General features: G+C 39.9%; 1 protein-coding gene across 5 annotated transcripts in view; it reads right to left on the bottom strand.

Annotated features, from left to right (window-relative positions):
• Positions 1 to 1,265: 1,265 nt before the first annotated feature.
• arhgap26 (Rho GTPase activating protein 26) overlaps positions 1,266 to 21,249 on the bottom strand; it is a 306,778-nt gene continuing 286,794 nt past the window's right edge. For 4 of the 5 annotated variants that reach the window (XM_008104704.3, XM_008104707.3, XM_003217374.4 and 1 more), the window contains one exon: positions 18,519 to 20,629. In XM_008104704.3, the coding sequence (XP_008102911.1) occupies positions 20,541 to 20,629 (89 nt within the window). In that variant the 3' untranslated portion in view covers positions 18,519 to 20,540. Of the gene's footprint in view, positions 4,471 to 18,518; positions 20,630 to 21,249 lie in introns of those variants that run through there. The other variant, XM_062973896.1, reaches the window with a different exon arrangement.

Raw genomic sequence — 21,249 nt, 5'->3', positions numbered from 1 at the left:
TGGAAACCGAAGAACTGACTCATCCTAGGAGGAGACTTCTTGTTGATTCTGTATCTAAAACCAGATGGAATGGTTTGAGGCGAAACCTGCTGGCGATGCATTTTTTTTCCTGGGCACTAAGAGTACTATCAATGTTAACAAAACAGCTGCTATGCTTCCTGCTCAGCATGCCACTCTGCGATTTTAAAAAATGAAAAGACTTGTATCTTGATAGATGAAGTGGACAAATGACCTAATTCAACAAAAGAACAAATGCATTTTTGTAGGTGTCAACTAATGACAATCCCATGAATTTCACAGGGTTTTCCTAGGCAAAGAATATTCAGAGGTAGTTTTGTCAGAACTTTACTCTGAAACGTAGCCTATAGCACCTGAAATTCATTGATGGTTTCCCTTCCAAGTACTAAACAGGACTGACCCTGCTTAGCTTCTAAGATCAGATAGAATTTATTGCTTTTTTGTTATTTTAATAGTTGGGCACAGAACAAATACAGACAGAAATATATGCTCTCCCCCTATTTATTTTATACTATGTGGAATGACCCACCTAGGAGAAAAGGTGGGGTATAAATCAAATCAATTAAGATACTTTAAAAATATTTTGTTGCATTATATGAACCCTTTCCGGACAGGTTCATATGACAGGATACCTCTGACAGTGAGAAGAGACTGTGATTCTGGGGTTCAAAATGTTGTTTTAAACCAGTAGTGTAGAGAAGTACATGGGGTCTATGTCCATTGGGGCTAGTCTACGCATCAGTCCAAGAGATATCTGCTGGTTTTTTCTAATTAGGTGATCATAATTCCTGGAAAGTACATGTTCACATATTAAAAGCAAGCACATTGATTGAATTAATGGAAGCATCTGACAAGGCCAGAGAATGAAGGGGTTTCTTAAGCTGCACATTCCTAACATTTCATGTAAGTTGTATGAAATAAAGCCAGCTGCTATTACAATGAAACTCGATTTCAGGAATGAAGTGCGCTTAAAGATATGACTAGATGGAGTATGTGTTTGGAGAACTTTATACAGAAAGGTAGATTTCAACATACTGGGTTAAGCAGGAGACATTTGAAGTGCAGGGGACATAATCAGGTAAACAATTAAAAAAAGTAACTGCAATGTGGACTGTGGCTCCTCATCAAAAGTACTTGGAAAGTTAGTTTTAAAAAGCAAATTAGTTTACCATATTTCATCTCATAATAGTCACCCTTGTAACACCCCTAGGCAGTGCGAACACTGGGAACCAACACGGAGGCCAATATACAATCTAATATCTTTATTAAAGCAATAAAAGTTTCAAACAAAATAAGCAGAGTAGATAGTCAAACAGTTGACCTTTTAGAAAAGATCAGAATTAGTCCAAAGAATGAAAGTTTTATGTCCAATATTAGAGTCCAAAATCCAATAACCGAAACACACTCAAACCTAATGGAAGTTTGAGTGGGGAAAAGAGCAAAGTTCCTTAGGAAAGTACTTGAAATAATAGTCCAGAAACAGGGTTCAAGGCAAGGCAATTCGTGGTGGATCTGTAACGCAGTCCAAACTTGGCAAGGGACGAGATGCTATGCCTGGTCTACTCGAGAGTAAGCGCGCCAACAGGCCGCTTACAAGCACAGGATCAAGAGATGATGTGTTCTTCCGTTAGAAGTCCAGTTGACACTGCAACAAAGATTCTCTGCACAGAACTTTTATTGAAGTCCAAAAACTTCCCCCAAGCAGGTGCGTATCTCTCCAGCAACATTTCAAGGGCATTCTTAATTGGCTCTGGCTCTGCAATATCAACAGGAGACATCTAGAAAGGGATAGAATCTTGCTGCAGTTGGAAAAAACCTAAATCCTCTTCATTTTGATCCACAATGGCTGCTGGATCAGGGGCCAAAGGTACCTGAGACATCACAACCCTTGCATAATAGTTGCACCCCTCTTCTGGGGAAGGCAAAATAGGACTTTTGCCTTTCCCTGCATAATAGTCGCACCCTTAGTTCACTCGCCTGGGCTGTTAATTGTTCTTGTGTATGTTCAAGTCATTTCTGTCACTTGGCAACTCCAAGGTAAACATTTCATAGAATTTTGTTAGCAAGATTTATTCAGAAGGGTTTGCCTTTACCTTCCTTTGTGGCTGAGGGCCCTTTTACACAGGCCAAATACAAAAAGATATTTAAAACAACAAACTTCCAAAAGCAAAAACACAACAGGCACATTCTTCTCCCATGACTATATATAGCTTTAGGTATCTAGTCGGCTGTGGAGCAGACTGCATGACTTAGTGTGACAAAAATGCTCGATCCCTTTAAGAGATGTGTTTGCTAGTTCAAGGAGTGCCTCTCTTCTGGTATTAGTATAAACCAATATTGACAAAGCTGGAAAAAAATAAAAAAGATCCCAAGGAGAACTGAAGCAAGTATGCAGGGAAGAGTATATATGTGCATGAGAACCATAGGGATTAAGCTTTTCTGTCATTGTTTTCCATTAGTCCAGTAAACATCAAATATTTGTGGCACTAACAATTTTCAAATAGGTATTTGTGTAATAATGTGTTTTTGTTCTGTGCCTTTAGGTTGACTCTAACTTAAGATTCCCTGAGTAAAAATTATCCAGACGGTTTGCCTGTTCCTTCTCTTAGTTTGAGAGAGCTCAACTTGGCTAAAGTCACCCATTGGATTTCCACAGGTGAGCAGAGAGTCAATTTTTGGTTTCCAAGTGTCTTAGGGTGCATCTGCACTATATAATTGATGGAGTTTTGACGTCACTTTAACTGTCATGGTTCAATGCAATTGTCTTTAGCCTTCTCTGCCAAAGAGTTCTGATGCCTTACGAAATTACAAATCATAGGATTATATGACATTGTGTTGTGGCAGCTAAAGTGGTGTCAAACTGCATTAATTCTACAGTGTAGTTGCACCCTTAGCCACAACCACTGCACCATGCTGTCTCGTGTAATGACACATAATTTGATGATATCTATTCATTTTACAAACATGCATCAACCAAAGATAAGAGCCTTCCTTCCTTTCTTCCTGCCTTGAGCATTTCCCAGGGTTATGCAGTGGTGGTGAGGGAAGACAAACAAGAAGACTATTTCTCCAGTGCAATGGTTTTCAACCGGTGGATCCCCAGGTGTTTTGGCCTACAACTCCCAGAAATCCCAGCCAGTTTACCAGCTGTTAGGATTTCTGGGAGTTGAAAGCCAAAACATCTGGGGACCCACAGGTTGAGAACCACTGCTCCAATGCCTGATCTGGTTCATAGCCATTGTCCTAACAGCCCTTTTTTCCTGTCGCCATTGCCTACACCAGCACATTGACCCAGGCATAGTTCACCTGCCGCATTCCAGCCAACAGAACTTACCAGTGTCTATGCCAAATTGGTCCATATGTCTCATTTTTTCCCCTGTGGTGTTTGCTTCCGGCTAAATCTATATACAGTGGTCCAAATTGGACAACGCTGTGGCTGCCAAAAACATTCTTACTCTGGATGTAAAATAAGAGAAATATTCACTCCCTGACATTTCTCATAAAGTTTTCCTATCTCTCTTAACTGGCCAGCTGCTCCAGATCGTGGATTTAAACATCGCCCTCATAATTGGCCTAAAATACTTTATGACAAGAAAGTGGCGATCTGCTTCCAAATTACATTTGAAACATGAGATCATTTCTTTCCTAGGTCACAGTGTGGTTTTGGACACTGGCCATTTAAGAAGCCGAAAGCAACTGAAGAAATAAAAACCATTTTCATAGGCAAGTTTGCACCCAGGATGTCTATATTATATACATACATGTGGGCAGATTTTATTCTGATAAATGTATGCTGAGTCATAATGGGATTGTTAACAACATTGTTGTTTGGCAGGAACGGAAGAGCGACTGTCTTTTTCCCTATTTAGATTTTGGTATTTGATGCTTAGCCAGTTTATACAGAAAGTCAGTGGAATTTAATCGTACAAGCAGAAGGATGGAAAAAATATCTCCCAGGATTCACAAAGAAACACAGCAACTGGGAAAAGAGGGATGCTGCATTCAGAAGCAAGTAGCATGCACTAAGTAGGAAATAGTGATATTCTTAACCTATGATGTTTATAATTTCTGAGTTTATGTTACACAAATTAGATGTCTCTTCACAGTTATTAAAAACTGTGATTGTGTTTTTAACCTACCCATTTTATTTCTTTAAAAAATCATTATGATTAATGGCCAAACAAGAATAACTGGTTGCATATTCCTGGTGCAAAATACTAAGGGATGCTCTTCTCCACAGGAATGGCAAGGGCAAAGGTACGGGTATGCCGACTGACCTAGCTAGTCCTGGCTAATAAGGTCCAAATGTACAATATTTTCTTGTAAATGCTCTCAAAGCATCCTCATCGGAATCCAAAACTGATTTCAAGAGTAGTTTCTAGTTATTTGGAACATCAGGCAATTCTAATTGATTCTCAGAATTTCTTCCAGTTGAAAAATTATCTTGTGATGCTGTAGAAATAAAAATAGAGAAACTGATAGATTCATTTGAAGGAAAAGAACATCTAATACAGAGTTTCTAGTTAAAGCAGCATACTAAAGACTTCCATGCAGTCTGGTTCAAATTAATGATCCCTTCAGATACCTGAGATCAGGTTTGGCAGCTGCAAGTGAAATTTTGGCATTTGAATGTCATGCGTTGTGCTAATGAGGTGATTTTCTTTCAGGATATCTTGATGCTTTGATTCAGGGTGGTGTGAGAAATAACATTTAGATATGACCGTCAGGCACGTTCCACTGAGCACATGGAAATCAAAGCATTCTGTTTACAATCAGACTTAAAACCACAGCAATGTCTATTGTAGTGACATAAAAGGAAACAAAAGTGCTGCATAGGGATTATCCCCCCCTCCCCCCCCCCCCCCAAAAAAAAGAAACAAACCTAAAGGAAGAACTTCATATAAGCAAAGCAAAGCATTATAATGCAATGTAACGAAGCAGAAAAAAGAACAGCAAATGGCAAAGCAAAGAAAGGCAACACAAGGCATTGAAACATGAGAAAAAGCAAGGCAAATAACACAAGGCTACACAAAGCAAAACAAGGCAACGTAACACAAAGCAAAGCAAGAAATGGCAAGGGAAGGCACAGAAAGCAAAGCAAAGCAATCCTCGTACCACATTCCTTGACTTTAGCATGCTGAATATTACTCAGATACATTTTTGGAGAGCAAGAGTTCAGTTCTTCCTATCAGAGAGGACAGCTGCAGAAAAGCTGCTTTATCAGAACACCAGTGCGGGAGTGGAGCAAGGAGGAAATATCATTGGGAGGACTCTTGCTTGACAGAGAAAAATAGTCTGCCTGGCAGCAGTCTCCCCTAAAGCTCCCCCCTTCCACACACACACACAATTTCAACTTAGTGCGTCATTAAGTTTTAGAGCACAGGTGTTGTTTCCAAGCCACTTTTACAAGAGGTTTTATGAGGCAGAATAAACTTATTTAGCTGAAGGGAGGATTGGCACCTGGCAGACCCATCCTGTATGGTTGTGAGCCTCCAGAAAAGGCTGGGTGAAATTGCAAGCTCCTTTGTCAGCCTTGGTGTTCAAATAGCCACCTCAGTATCCAGGCAACAGAATAAAATGCACAGGTTTAAAATGAGGGATGGGGGACAGGATTTGCTTGTTAGATATTAAAATTAAATTCTAATTAGCACACGCCTATTAATCCATAATTGCTCAAAGCCTTCTTATTTCACTCATTAAAGTAATTAAAACATAATGCATTTTCTAATCTTGACATTCAGTTGGAAATTTTGGGAGACTCTACCAAATCATCCCTGTTTAAGATTGTGGAATGAGAAGCACTCTACCTTAATGACAATCTTATACAGACCAGTCTGAAAGACTCTCCTTTCATAAAATAACAACTGTGGTAACAGTACATAATATATTTTGCAAGGCTCATATATAGTGTAAATACAATGAAATTGTACTGAGAGGCCCTAGGCTGGAAGTATTCCTGCATTTTCGTTTGCTGATGAAAATATCACACTGGAGTCACAATCAGTTTTGTTGAAAGAGGTAAAAGCACATCAGTAAGGAAGTGCACCTCAAGCTACCTTCTTAAGTAGAAAAATTATGGGATTTATATTCTGAGTTTAGGGGGGGAAAGGAGTCCCTCTCCTCTGCTGAGCTGAGAGATAACTATTAAAATAAGCCATAGACAAAGGGAGAAAGTGGAATGAGGAAACAGGACATCTCAAAAGCAGCTGAGAAAGTGGGATAGTAGAAGGTTCATCTGGGCTGTTCTGACCAAAAAGGAACAGTGGGAGGCTACAGTCTTGGTAGCTAGGATGTAATTTAAAATATTAACCCACTTCAACATTAGGTAAAAAGCACAGCTGATTCTTAGGACAAGACATTGGATCTCTATCTCATGTAGAAAGGGATCTTCTGTCCAGACCCCAATTTAGAGTATTATATTTTGTGAAATCTCTGAATTGAATCCTCCAAGCTTTTCTTTGGGATGTGTTACAGAGCTGCTTCTGGGCCTTGACATGGGATCCTAAGAGCAAAGTGTGGCTATGCTCTCTGGGAGATTTTGGGTTTGTCATCCAAAAAATTACTTCTTCAAGCTTTGGTCTTAAAGAGTACAGACTGTATTATAAATTGGCAGTTCAAACGTAGCTTGGCAAGTGTGCCTGAAGATGGAATAGGAACAGTTTGAGTATCTACACAGCAGAATCTACTAGAAGGACTGATTCTGACAATCTTATTCTTAGTTGTCTCCCCAATAATGTCACTTGCACTTTTGAGTTCATGGACACTGTTGCACACAAGATCTTCTCTCAAATGTTTCCCCAACAGTCATCCATGCAACAGCTTTCGGTATACTGCTGATATGAACCATGGTGCCATTTTCAAAGATCAGCCATCTTGTTGCACTGAAAATCCCCTTTCTGGAATTATTGCAAAGCCTCTATCATACTTGTGCAGGTTTTCAGTGTATAGTTTACAAAAACTTCAGTTGCTGGAAAAATGGTGCAGAAGACAGTCATTATTTGCAGCTAGCAATATGAATAAAAGATAAAATGATCACAATCGCAATCTGCTCACCTGTTCAGGTACACCCCAAGCAAACTGTACCTTGCCTAGGTTGCATCAGCTTATTTCATTTCTTTATTATCTGCAGGCAGCACATGCCAAACAACAAGTTAAAGGGAGAGGCTGGCTAGACAACTGGACTTTGGCACGGCTAATTTTAGTTACGGTATTATCGTTGCAAGATCAACAAGCAGCCTGGCTGGCTAATTCCCCCCTCGGCTCCTCCCCGCTGGAAGAATCCAAGTGCTTCCTCAGCCTGGAGACATCATCACAAAAGTATTCAAAAGGCACTGTATATTTCTTGGCAAGACTACAATTCTGTGCTGTGAAACAGCTTGGAAAGAAGAGGTGCAAAAAAGAAAAAGTGAAAGAAAAGAAAGAAGGAAAGAAAGCAAGCAAGAAAGAAGCAAGTTTGATTGATTGATTTTCCTTGTGCAATAAATACCTCAACATTCACACACACTTAAGACTTAAAATGGAGGCTCTGCTGACCAAATAGTGCCCTGTTATTCCTGTTAACACCCTGTTATTCCAGCACAAGCAAGGAGACACAATTCCACCTGGTCTACTCAGGCTTTGGGTTTTGTGGACTTAAACTCCCAGAATCCCCCTAGTTTATTGCCCATGTCGTCTAAGGGATTTGGAGAACTGTAGTCCATACAAAGAATGTTCCCAAACTCAGCTGCTACTGCTGCAGGGATGCTTCCTGCCTCTCGGCCACTCCTGTGTACTATGGAAATATCCAGCTCCAGGGAAGTTCAGCGGCATGATGCCCTCAGACTCACGGAGCAACAATAATGGATTATGCAGATCAGGATAATCCCAGCCTCCTTGCTCTTGCTTGGAAAACAGCAGATGGCCCAGGACCTTGCTGCCCTCATCACTTAGCACAGAGCTCCCCTTAAGGTCCTGATCAAACACAGCATTCGAGAAAGGCTGCCAGAGAAGGTCGCCTGCTCTGACATTTGCTTGATGCTCTTCTTTTGTGTGAAACTTGGCTTTTTTGATGAACAATTAATAATGCAGATCAAGCCAGAACAAGGTGTTGGCTGCATTGAACAAAAAAGAAAAAGGATTCTCACATACAGGGAGTCTGGTTTCCAAAGCTCCTCACAGGAATACTTTGGAGTGCCCTCCATAAGACATGCCAAAATACTGCTTAGAGCAGATGCCAGGACAACTTAAGTCAGTACAGTAGAGTCTCACTTATCCAACATAAACAGGCCGGCAGAATGTTAGATAAGTGAATATGTTAGATAATAAGGAGAGATTAAGAAAAAGCCTATTAAACATCAAAATAGATTATGATTTTACAAATTAAGCACCAAAACATCATGTTATACAACAAATTTGACAGAAAAAGTAGTTCATTACACATTAATGCTATGTAGTAATGACTGTATTTACGAATTTAGCACCAAAATATCACGATGTTTTGAAAACATTGACTACAAAAATGCGTTGGATAATCCAGAATGTTGGATAAGTGAGTGTTGGATAAGTGAGACTCTACTGTAGTTCTCAACCTGTGAGTCCTCAGGTTTTTGGCCTACAACTCCCAGAAATCCCAGACAGTTTACCAGCTGTTAGGATTTCTGGGAGTTGAAGGCCAAAAACATCAGGGGACCCACAGGTTGAGAACCACTGACTGAAGAGGCCTAAGAGTCTCCTACTTAAGAGCAGCCCTGATCACGGGTGGCTCCAGTGATCCAGCTGTGCTTTCCTCTGCATGTTGTTGTTGTTGTTGTTGTTGTTGTTGTTGTTGTTGGCTAGTTATGTGTCATTTCAGACTGATGATGACGCTAAGGCAAATGGGGTTTTTTTTCTTGGCAAGAGTTCTTCAGAGGAAGTTTGCTATTGCCTTCCACTGAGACTGAGAAAATGCGTCTCATCCAAGGTTACCCTGGGGTTTTCTATGACTGAGTGATGTTAATTTTCAGCATTTTAGTCCCATGCCCACCTCCTCTCTCTTCTTTCTCAGCCGCTTGCTCTCAAGCATTTCAGAGGAAAGTTGCCATATCAGAATCCCAAAAGACAACAGTGTTTAGTTAAGACAATCAAATGTTCTTTCTCAGCTTGAATAGGAAGATAACCAGGCCATAACTCCATTTTCAACCCTTGCTATCAATAGCTCATCCTAGCTTGAATAGACCATTGAATTCAATTGCCAAATTGTAGCCAACATTTATACAAATTCCAGTCATTCGAAAAGTGTATTCTACCTGGAACATGAAACAGGGCTTCAACTCATGTAGCTATATTATTTTAGGACGCTTTTCTTGAGGTGGGAATTTTTCCCCACAACTGGATAAAGAGACTACATCACTGAGCAAAGGCTGCCAGGCATAAATCACATGAAGGAGTGACCTGACAAAAAGGCTACTCAGGAGCAATGAGATCATTCCTAGCTTGGGACACATGCTTTCCAGATCTTGTTTGCAGACAGTACTAGAAATGCTTCACATTTTCCACATAGATTCATTATATGACTCCCACAAGCCCATAAAAAGCATGGAGGCAAATTAGGAGTGCAGGTTAAAGGTTCACACCCATCTGCCTGGAGGGCTCATGCCAATTCTATTTCCAGTCTCGTCAAGGCTGGTTCTTGGGGAAAACAGAGATGATACAATTCCAGCTTCTTTGGGAGAATGGACAAACCCTCAAACCTCCCATCACCATCTGATTTGCTAATATCTCAAGTTCCCAAGTTTTTGTTTAAGTATGTTCATTTCTGCTCCCTTCTCATAAACTGATATGTGTCTCAATACAGAAGACACTTCAATTATCTTCAGGATATTTCAGTGTTTATGAGAGGAACCAAAAGGTCTCCTACCTGTGGGAACAGGAATTACTTATGGGGAAAGCATTTGATTGCTCAACCTTTTAAAAGTGTTCTAAAAATGTTAAAACTGTCACCACTGTCCAAAGAACAACTGAAGGGAATTCTCCCTTATCTTCAGCTTTTAGTCACTATAAGCTCAAAGAAATCGTCTGCAATTATAATAGAGTTATAAACTACTGATTTGTTGTCATTGTTGAGAAACCTTACTTAATCTAATGCCCTATCAAGACACACATGAGAAAGTAGCGCACAGAGATTTACATGGGTGGTAGTAATTTAAAGCAGAAGAGAGAGAGACAGGCAGGGAAGGAATATTGAAATTTCCTTAATCACTTACTACTTTTGCCACCTCCGTTTCCTCACTTCAGTTTCAGTGCGTAGCCAAAAGAAATCTAGGTGGGTAGGAGGCAACATGAAGGAAAGCACTCAGTATCTCAGTTTGTACCAGCTGCTCTTCTGTACGAAATCCCTCCACAAACTTAGAGCTATGCAATACATCCAGATTCTAGCTCAGTGGCAGGAATCATGGATGTTCTTAGACTGCTGCTCCCAGAATGCCTCACCAGGACGAGTGGTGAGTAATGCTGGATGTTACTGTGACAAGGATTTGCAATTTGCTTGTTGGTGGAAGAGGCCTTGGAATATCATTCTCCTTGTTCCCTAATTGAAAGCTGAATAGACTTTCTTCACTTGATGCAGCTTCTGACTTTTAAGCAGTGGCACTGACTCAGTATTACATGAAGAGAGTGCTTCCCAACTTTTTTTTTAAACCAGGGCCCACTTGACCAGGGACCACTCTTTAAACACTAGTCCCAAAAGGGTTATGAGTAAGCTTTTGCTCAACTTTAGATTTGGTTTGGTAATTTGGGGTGCTGATTCAGAAAACTGCATTGAATAGACTACATCAGCTCTAGTTTCTGATAAAGAACATATGCCATCCAGTAATCTTGCCTACAGAAAATCATATTTAATAATCTAGAGCTAATGTGGTCTGCAGAAAGAAGCGGAAATAAAATAAATAAAGAGGAAGGAGGTTCCTCAACCGGATTTTCGTTCTTGAGGCCTATTGTTGGGCCATGGTCGACGGGTTGGGAACCACTGCATTAAGACTATGGTGTCTTGCTGAATGCAGAACAATTATGAATCTGTACCTCTAGACCACATATCAGTAACTGCAATAGTACATGCCAGCCATAATATTTAATCATAACATTTCTAAATTGCCCTTTTTAACATTATAGGGTTTTTTGTTTTCCAGCTGCGAGTAGCATATTTTGGACCCTTTCCTCCATTCAATAGCTAATCTGAAGATATTTTGGCCTAAATCCAATTGTTAATCCTAGCTACAGTTGATTCATTGAATCATTGGGAACTTGGTAAATCAATACATATGTAAACTCCACTCATTCAATGGTCCCACTCTAGCTGGGACTAAGAGTTGTGTTTACAACTAGTTCCTCTCCATTTCTCACATTTTCAATTTAATGTACACCCCCTCCAACAATGTGAAGCTATCTGTGAAGAGAAGTAATTCAACATACAATAAAACACACTTCTTACCTTGTCAGGGCCTACCACATATTCTGAAACCTCTCAAGGTAAAGTAACTTCCTGGAATAATTCCAGAAAGTTAGTTTGAATCATCCATCCATCTATGTCTTGATTTTTAATGTTCTTCTCCACCTGTCTTTTGAAGTGTGAAAATCAACAAATTTCAGATTTCGAGAGAAACACTTACTGAGTAATCTGTCCATGCAACAGCCTGTTTGACCATAACGGAATAAAACTGAACTTGAATTTATCAATCTGACAGTTGATAAATTACTTTCCTGAAGAATTAAAAACTTCCTTTCCGAATGAAATACTATAACAGCATTTATAATGAACCTATAACAGGTTTCTTCATTTCCTATAAAATACTTGTGATGAAACCCAGTATCTTGGAGCATGGTCTTGGTTTTTATCTATTCCATCTTCCTAATGTATAAGAAAGTTATTATTAAACCCCACAGTCACCTTAAATGTGACAATTTTGGTTCTGAAGAACTTCTTGTCAGCTTTTAAAATAATCAACCAAAGTATTTTTGTTGAGCAGATTTACTCCAATTTCAGTCTTCCATCTGATAGTCAGAAATAGGGTTCCTGCTCCAATTCTAACACCAAAGATCACTCTTGGGAGGCGGTAGAAACATAATTCGTTACCTTATCATCTGCACTGGCTGCTGCCTAGTAAGTGAGGATTGGGGGACCTTTGCGATCCCTAAATTAGTGAATATGGATCATGAATACAAACAAGTCAAATATGTATAACTCTAGATTCCAAATGTGCTCCTACTGTACTAGTACTGGCTAGAAATAGTAGTAGTAGTAGTAATAGTAGTAGTAATACTGCAGCATATTTAAAGTAAATGTCTTAGCCTTTAAACCAACACACATTCTACACACACACACACACACACACACACACACACACACACACATATACATGCCCAATTAATCATCACTATTAAGTAGTCATCTTGGAATGAAAAAGTCCTTAATTATTAGAAGGAGGATTTTAAAAAATCTCAGCCATTTTCTGCATTAGAGTTTAAAATGTATTCATTACATGTTACCTGTAAGGGTTGCCAGAAATTCAGTCAAAACTTGGCGTTCCATTACAACAGACCACTGTCTTGGAACAGCTGGCCATTCCAACAAAAACCTGATCCATGAGCCCAGCTAAACTTGAGGAAGTTCCCCAGGATCAAATGAAGAGATTGTGCTTCAGGAAAACCCAATGATAGCATCCCAAGGCCAGAAATTGACAATGTATGCCAACCCTAAATACATGATGTCAAACTTTCCCCGAGTTGAAGCAATGCTGGGAGGGACTTTCTTTCCCTTCACAGTGAATTGTAAAAGTGATGCAGAAAGCTGCAGGAGGCAGCTGGCTTCTCTCTCTCTCAATTTGTATATTTCATTCAGAAAATGGCATATATTGGGACGAGGAAGTTCAGTCCCTGACTATGGTCTCAGAAAGAGAGTACAGAATGATAAAATACTGCTTAACATCAGCAACTTTAACAGTATTATCCTTTAGTCCATCTGTAGTAAGAAAAACCAAATTTGAACTTTTAACATAGTGATACTTCCTACAACTGTGCCAAAAATCACCTCTATATTAAGAAAGGCATGCATTAATCTCATTATATGTGGCATTTTAATATTAACGGAAACAGAGAAAAGGATTTACAGGAACATTTTTAGATTAATTAGGTGTTATGTTTCTTAAGCTATTAAATGTGGTTATATATGGTAATTCTTTGATATAAATATTAATGGTTTCAAATTACCAATTTGCTGCTTAGCCAAGTTAATTTTCTTTGGAATGCTTTCTTCATTGAAAGTGGCAAGATAATGAAGGGAAAGATATGATTCATCGTACTGCTATACATAAATATTTGCATTGGGGAAAACGGCTGCAAAAGACCACAAAATACCTACTCAAGTTGGAAAAATAAATCTTCAGTAGGTTGCATGCCAAATAGCAAACCGTGTTGATTTTGGCATCGTGCAAGCATTAATCCACCAAACTACACCCACATGAAAAGGCTACTAGGCAAAGCAGCCATAACATTTTTACCTGCAAAAATATTGAGTTAGACCCTAATGCTTCCTGCCAGCATTCTCACACTGCTGATTCATATTTTTATCAAGATACCAGTGTGTGACCTAGATGACCATCTTGCTTTTTAGGATGCAGGGCAGATTTAACAAAAAATAAAGGAGATGACAAAAACATTTACTATCCCTGTTCTCTGTGGCTCCAGAAAACTTTGTCTTCGTGGCACAGGAAGCAAGAATAATTTCCCACATTTCCTGTACTTCACCAACTGAACTATAAAGAGGGTAAAAAACCTTTTAATCACCTTCTTCCATACAATCTGCCCTAGACGCCAAGGTCCTTTGGGAGCGGCTAGTGCTACTCCATCCTGCCAGAACCTGAATGGCTAACGTAGCCCAGAGGACCTTTTCATCAGCCGCCCCAAAACTGTGGAATGACCTGCCAGAAGAGCTCCGAAAGCTAGATCAGGCCTACCATGTCAATTTTAACTATGAATTATAAAATCACCTACTATTGATAGAAAATCCCATCACTTACCTGGTGCAATCAGGTTGTTATGCTTCTGTGTTGGCCTGCCAGCATTGAAGTGAAGCAATGGGGCCGCACTTCATGGGGCCTCTTTATTCTGCCCCTTGCCAAGCCGGTCATTTTTTTTAATTTTAAGTTTGATTTTTTAAATTAACCTTTGTTGGACTTGTGAAATTGCTTAAAAAAATAATAGACCAGCAGAAAATCAGGCAAGCAGGGTTATAAGTTATGTGGAAGTAGATGTGCAAGACCAAGGATCAGTGAATTGACACAGCTGCACAAATGCAGTGATGTGCAATAGTGAGGGTGCTCAGACCAACATATTGTTATTTTTCAACAATCTCAAAGGCCAGAATTAAGCCATTCTCTGATCCATCTACAGACTGTGGGATAATTTACTTTTTTGACAAGGGTATTGTCAAGAAAAGACAAACATTTCTTAATAGTGGTTGACCCCGCTAAATAGCTTGTGCAAGTTCCTTTCATGTAGGTGACACAACTGAGAACAAAAAATAAGATAAGTATGTAACCTATCATAAACACTTTATTCTGAATTGGGTCTAAATATCTCTACCGTTAAGTGACTCCTTCACCATGGGCACAACCCAGTTCAAATTTTGTGTAGAAACACTGCAGTATGGAAAGAATAAGAATGATCCTTTTTGGAAATGTATGGACTTGTTGAGAGTGAAAATAAACTTCTCTGGATTGAACGAAATTGTAATACAGGATTCTGGATGAACCTTGGTCTATTATGCTCAAGCAGCATTGCAGCACCTCCAACACAGTCAGTTCCAGTTTTATTCTCAGAGCAGAGTGACTTAACAAACCATGGTCTTTCGCTTTATGGTTTTAATTCAGTGGTTCTCAGCCTGTGGGTCTCCAGGTGTTTTGGCCTACAACTCCCAGAAATCCCAACCACTTTATCAGCTCTTAGGATTTCTGGGAGTTGAAGGCCATAACATCTGGGGACCTACAGGTTGAGAGCCACTGTTTTAGTTAATGTTGCATAAAAGCTAACCATGTTTACTATTATCCTATGACTATGGCTTAGGGGATAGATAGGCTACACATGTAATAAGCAAACAATGTACTGCAGGTCTATTTCATTGCCCCCATTGCAGGAGAGGTTAGATGGAGGTGTAGAAACCATTAGGCAATATACTGCTGGAGAATGATGAGCCAGGATTCATCTATGCCACTCACTAATTATTACATTTGAACTGGGCCACTGTCTCTTATCAGACACAACTGTACAGGGGAAAAATACTGGTAAGTCAGGTGTCTTTGTAAATTCCTGATTATATAATGTATGATTATGTTGCTCCTCAACATAGAATAAGATATAGCAGGTAGCTTTAAGTTCTACCAGAGCAGTGACACACCTTGGGCTAGCATTAGTAAATGTTACACAGTAACACCCAATCACAAGGAGCTACCATTCAGCCATTTTAACAGCAAAGTACAGATAGACACAAACCTCAGGTTCATTTTGTTTCCCATTGTTCAAGTATCTGTCCCATGTCCACATCTGTTTACACAGAATCCTAGAGTTGGAAGAGAACACAAGGGCCATCTAGCCCACTTCTTTTCTGTTATACAGGAATACACAATCGAAACACTCCCAACAGCCTCTGCTTAAAAACCTCTGAAGATGGATACTCCATGACACTTGGAGGCAACAGGGTATTCCACTGTCAAACATCTGTTACCATCAGGAAGTTCTAATGTTTAGAACTCTTTTTTTCTATAGCTTGAATCAAATGCAGCAGCAGAAAACAGGCTGGGCCCATCTTCAATATGAGATTCTTCTAAATGTTTAAACATTACTCTCATGTCACCTCTTTTCTTTTCCAGGCTAAACATACCCAGATCTTCTCCCCATAAAATCAGCATATTTTAATGCAAGAATCAGATATGCTTTCTCTTCTTATCCCTACATACCGTTATCTATCAAACTCTCCAGAAAATACATCACCAAGTTTTAAGGGACAGACCTCAAGCCTTGAAATATCAACTATAATAGTATTTGCCTCAAGCATTCTGTTCTAGTAAGCACATATCACTGGATTGTAGTGAGGTGATGGAAGAGAAATAATGACACATCTATCATCCAGAGACTGTGGTATTTGGAGCTTCATTTCCAGTTAGCTGCTTTTTCCAAATATAAGATGGAAGCTGAAGGAGCTGGCACTCTAAATTTATTTCTCCCTAGAATTCATATGATGCAAGAGATTGAAGATGGAAAGGGCATGGCATAGTTTTGCCATCAGATATTGCTGATCTTTGTATTTATCTATCCTGTGTCATCTAAAGGACAGAATTCTGTCCTTGAGAGTGGCTCAGGACTTCATGTCCTTTGTGAGAACCATGGGTTTGTTCCAAATAGTATCTGGTGCCACCCATAATGTAGGGCACACTTCTTGAGCTGGGTGGGATAATGGCTATTTGAGTGTGGGAGAACTTTCATAGCTCTTTCTCCTCTTGTCTAGAAGAGGTTGTAATGGGACCATTATTGCACAAACTCTTCCTTGGAATTGTATTAGGGAATGATTGGACAGTTTCCAATATTCCTTTTTAGGCAAGGTTCTGGAGTTTATAATGGTCTTCCTGGTTAAATGATCAATTTAATTATAGCCATTTTATTTTCGAGTGGCTATGTGATCTTTGGTCTCCTTGGCAGACAACTTGTGCTGAGAAGTGTGTCCCTGTTGAGTCTGCTGGACCTCTCAGCAACTTTCAGTACCATCACCTGAAGCATCCTTCTGGGTTACTTCTCTGGGAATGGTCTCAGAGGCACTGTTCTATAATGGCTCTGGTCCTTTTTCAAGGAATGAATTCAGTAGATGGGTCTGTTTGACTTCCTGGCCAAGATTCAGTGCTATCCTCCATGCTGTTTAATATCTACATAGAACAGTGGTTCCCAACCTTTGGGCCTCCAGCTGTTTTGGACTTCAGCTTCCATAGTTCCTAACAGCTAGTAAGATGGCTGGGATTTCTGGGAGTTGAAGTCAAAACACCTGAAGGCCCAAAGATCGGGAACCACTGACATAGAACCAATGCAAGAAGTTGTCCAGAGTTTTGTGGTTTGGTGTCACCAGTACAATGATGTTCAGCTGAATCTCTCATTTCAATCTGATTCCAAAGAAGCTGTTTTTGTATTAAATCAATATCTGATTTTAATAATAGACTGGATGGAACCGATCAAGTTCAAATTTAATCCAGACAAATCGGGGTGCCCATGGTCATAAGGCAGATCAGGAACAGGGATTCAGCATATGCTGGATGGAGTTATACTCCCCCTGAAATTTCAGGTCTGCAGCTTAGCTGTGCTTCTCTACTCAGAACTGAGTCTGGATGCAACTGATTGGCTGGGTCAGGAGTGCGTTTGAACAATTAAGGCTGTGCCCACTGCCCATTCCTGGAGATATCAGATCTGGCCCTGGTAATGCATGCCTTGATTACATCCTGTTTAGAGAACTGTAACACACTCTAAAAAAGTGTGGTTCCAAAATACTGAGTTCAGGCTGTTGCCCACTGCTGCATACAGGAATCATGTTCTTCTCCCCCCAAAAAACAACTTCGCTAGGTGCCTGTTTGCTTCTGGGCTCGAATCACTTTTTCCACCAGAAAATGAATTTTTTATTCAGGCAGGTCTTTGAGATTAACATTATGTTGTAGAAGTACTTGTGCAGAAAGTCAGTATAGTGTAATGGTTTGAGCACTGGAAGACAGCTTTGGAGACCAGGGTTCAATTTCTTACTTGGCCAAGGAATGCATTTGCAGCCCCAGAAAACCCCGTGATAGCTTGCCCTAGGATCCTCATACGACTTGGAGGCAAACAACAATTCAAGTGCTTGTGAAATGTTTTGCTGGTTTTTATTTTGCAATTATGTTTTAAATGTGTTTTTAACTGTTGTTAAATGTGTTTTAAACTATTTTTTATTAAAAATGTAAAAAAGAATTACATTATATGGAATAAACATTGACAGGAAAGCCAGTGTAGCATTGACAGCCAGTGTAAGTGCAGTGGTTTGAGTATTAGGACCACAGCGCTGGAGACTGGAGTTTGAATCCCCACTCAGAAATGGAAACATACTAGGGACTTTTGGTAAGTCACTCTCTCAGACACAGAGGAGGAACAACACATATTATATGAAGAAATCTTGCCAAGAAAACCCCATGATTAGGCTCCCCACATGTCAGAAAAGATCTGAAGTCAAACCAAAACAATAACAAGAACATTAAAATCAACTGAATTTTGTTTCAAATCACTGTAAGATGCCTTGAGTCGCACCCAGGGAGAAAGGCATGGTGTAATAACATTTTTTCAGGACCAGTGTCTGGCAAGGTATTCTGTCACTATGATGTATGTACTTGTATGTACCCTTTTTATGTCCCCGCACCACCACCCAACTCCCCAAATCATGGAATTATTTGCAAGGTACTGTCCAACTGTCAAGAAAGTCCTTAGCAACAGGCTCAAATCTAATTTGTTTTAATCTAACTGAGATGTACACTGCATAATATATGTATATATTTTCTTCAATAAACAACAGAGCTTTAAAATGAACAAAACACAACAAGAAGAGACAGCATATATTTTCTTTCAAAGTTGCTCAGGAAGAGTTCATTAATAAACATTATAGATGTGCAAAAGAGACTGCTAGCTGCCTTATGGAAAGGGGGGCAAAATGAAGGAGGGCAGGAAAGGGCATTTTCTCAAATGTTGTATTTGTGCTTGCCTCTGCATCTCCAGTTAAACAGGTTCCAAATGTCCACTGAATACGTAGTTTATTACACTTCTGTTAAAAATCAGAATATATAAAACCCATTTACTTCACAATATTTCAAATCAACCATATTTACATCTCAGTTTTGAAATAAATGGTCAGTGAAACGTACACCAATGAGACCACACAAGAATTTGAAGATTAAATTAGAAAGTACATTTTAAAGCAGAGAAAAAAGTTGATGATCACAAATGTATGAGAGTACTGAAGGTAAGGGCCAAAATGGGCATCGTCCTTCAGGAAGTACCCACTGCTATTTCTGCAGATGGGTCAGCTGTGAAATTCCCAGCTGAAATGTTATATTTTAAAAACAAAAACACATGCTTGATCATTTGGGAAGTTTGGCATGTCATTCTCCCCTGTAAGATCTACAGCGATATAGCATAATATACAAAACATGTTGAGAGCAGTTGAGGACATGGGCAAGTCTACCCCATGAAAGGCATCACTGAAAGGCATCATCATGAATGAAGAGTGAATAACACAACTCCTAACACTTTGTGCATGTGTGTATTTCAGTGTTTGCATTTCACTCAGCTACACAATAAATACAAGCTTCTGTGCAAGCTGACTGTGTAGAGCAAGTACCACATCCAGTACAGCCTACAAAGTAAGCATCAGACAACACACCAGAAAATAACTGTTGTTTGCGACAGAAAATCGTTCACGGCCAAGAAAAAAGACACAGTGCACAACAGGTTGTGGGTGCTTGTTTCTAAAACCTTGTGCTAGTAAGTGACAACAGAAAGACCAAAAGTCCAGTGGTCTATGTTCTACGCTATACAACCTACTTCGAGACCTCCAGAAAGGAAATGGCCTTTGGAAGAGATTGCCTAGATTTAAGTCAGAATCTTCCCACTTTTAAAAAAGTCTTCACGAACTTTGGTCCCAAACATGATTGTCTTCATGTTGCTGACAGTTATATGAAATAGCAGCTGCTATGCAAATGGTGGGAAGCATTCAGCTTCTGCTGCATGTCTTGTTTGAATATTAAAATAATTTAAAAAGCATTACTGTAATGCAACTGCTGGCATCTTTGTTGGTGTATGTAACAATGCAGATCTCATCAATGGAATTATTAATGCGTTGACAACGGATGAATCCTGTCAAGGTTGGCTAATCTCTGCAGATGAAAGCCATTAGTCAGTGGCTTAATGTATACAACCATTACTTTCACCTGCTCGGGATAAAAGGAACGGACATGTTTTCCTTCTGGCAAATTTGATCTTTCTTTTTGCCGGCCAGTGTTTCCAACCCTATATTCCTCCAGCTCTCCCCGTATGCCAGCTCAAGGGGTTCAATTCTGCAATCCCTTTTTTCGTAAGGCGTTCCAATTAAAGAGAGACTCAGGTGAAGCCATGATGCTGGTTCAGGCACATTTACACACGTCTTATGGACTTACTGCTTTCTAGGACAAAATGTGATTTTTAAAAATGGGTGCAAACCTTCTGCAGGAGAACTGGATAACCTCTGCAGCACTCCCGCCTCCTGTCCTTCAACTCTTCTATTTTCTGCAGTGTCTTTGCACAAACACATTTCATAAGAAGAAACATACGTTGTTATTTACATAAACATACATCTGAACAGGTAGCAGAGTCCTTCACCTTGCTTTTCACAGCGGCAAACAGCAAACAATCTACAATACGTTTATCAGCAGTCGTCATGGATACCATGTAAAGCTCAGCAGCGTTGTTTACGAATGTGCCTGGAGTTATAGGAACTCCACATAGTTCTCAGGGATCAATCCTGTTTTTCCATTCAAGGTTCCTTCCAACCATCCAGGCTCCTGTGATGGATGAACTGGGAAAAGAAATGCAAGTTACTAAGTAAGCAAAACAGACCTTTACCACAGAGCCTGCCTTCAGATCATGCTCTTTCTAATGCCTAAAAAATTACACACGACTAGAAAGGGTTTCATTCAGTAGAAATTACAGTTTCTGCCCCGTTTTTTTTTTTTTTTTTTCATGTCAGGAGCGACTTGAGAAACTGTAAGTCACTTCTGGTGTGAGAGAACTGGCTATCTGCAAGGACGTTGCCCATGGGACACCCGGATGTTTTGATGTTCTACCATCCTTGTGGGAGGATTCTCTCATGTCCCTGCATGGAGAGCTAGAACTGACAGAGGGAGCTCATCCATGCTCTCCCCAGATTCAAATCGGCAACCTTCAAGTCAGCAACCCAATCTTCAAGTCAGCAGTCCTGACGACACAAGGGTTTAACTCACTGCACCACCGGGGACGCCTCTGCCCCCCATGACCACAGGACAATCTATTCTTTGAGATCTGAGAGTAATTCCATCTCCTTCCCAAAATTATCTCTCCCCCCCCCCCGCTTTAAAAAGAAGCATTCTTCCAGAAGATTATGTAAATGTTGAATCTGAATATGAGAGGATGTCAACTTCATAGTGTTTCACTAACATA

Source organism: Anolis carolinensis, chromosome 2 (genome assembly GCF_035594765.1).
Source record: "Anolis carolinensis isolate JA03-04 chromosome 2, rAnoCar3.1.pri, whole genome shotgun sequence".
NCBI classification, from domain to species: domain Eukaryota; kingdom Metazoa; phylum Chordata; class Lepidosauria; order Squamata; family Dactyloidae; genus Anolis; species Anolis carolinensis.
Note: the sequence above shows the minus strand (reverse complement) of the source record. Positions and strands in the feature narration are given on the sequence as shown.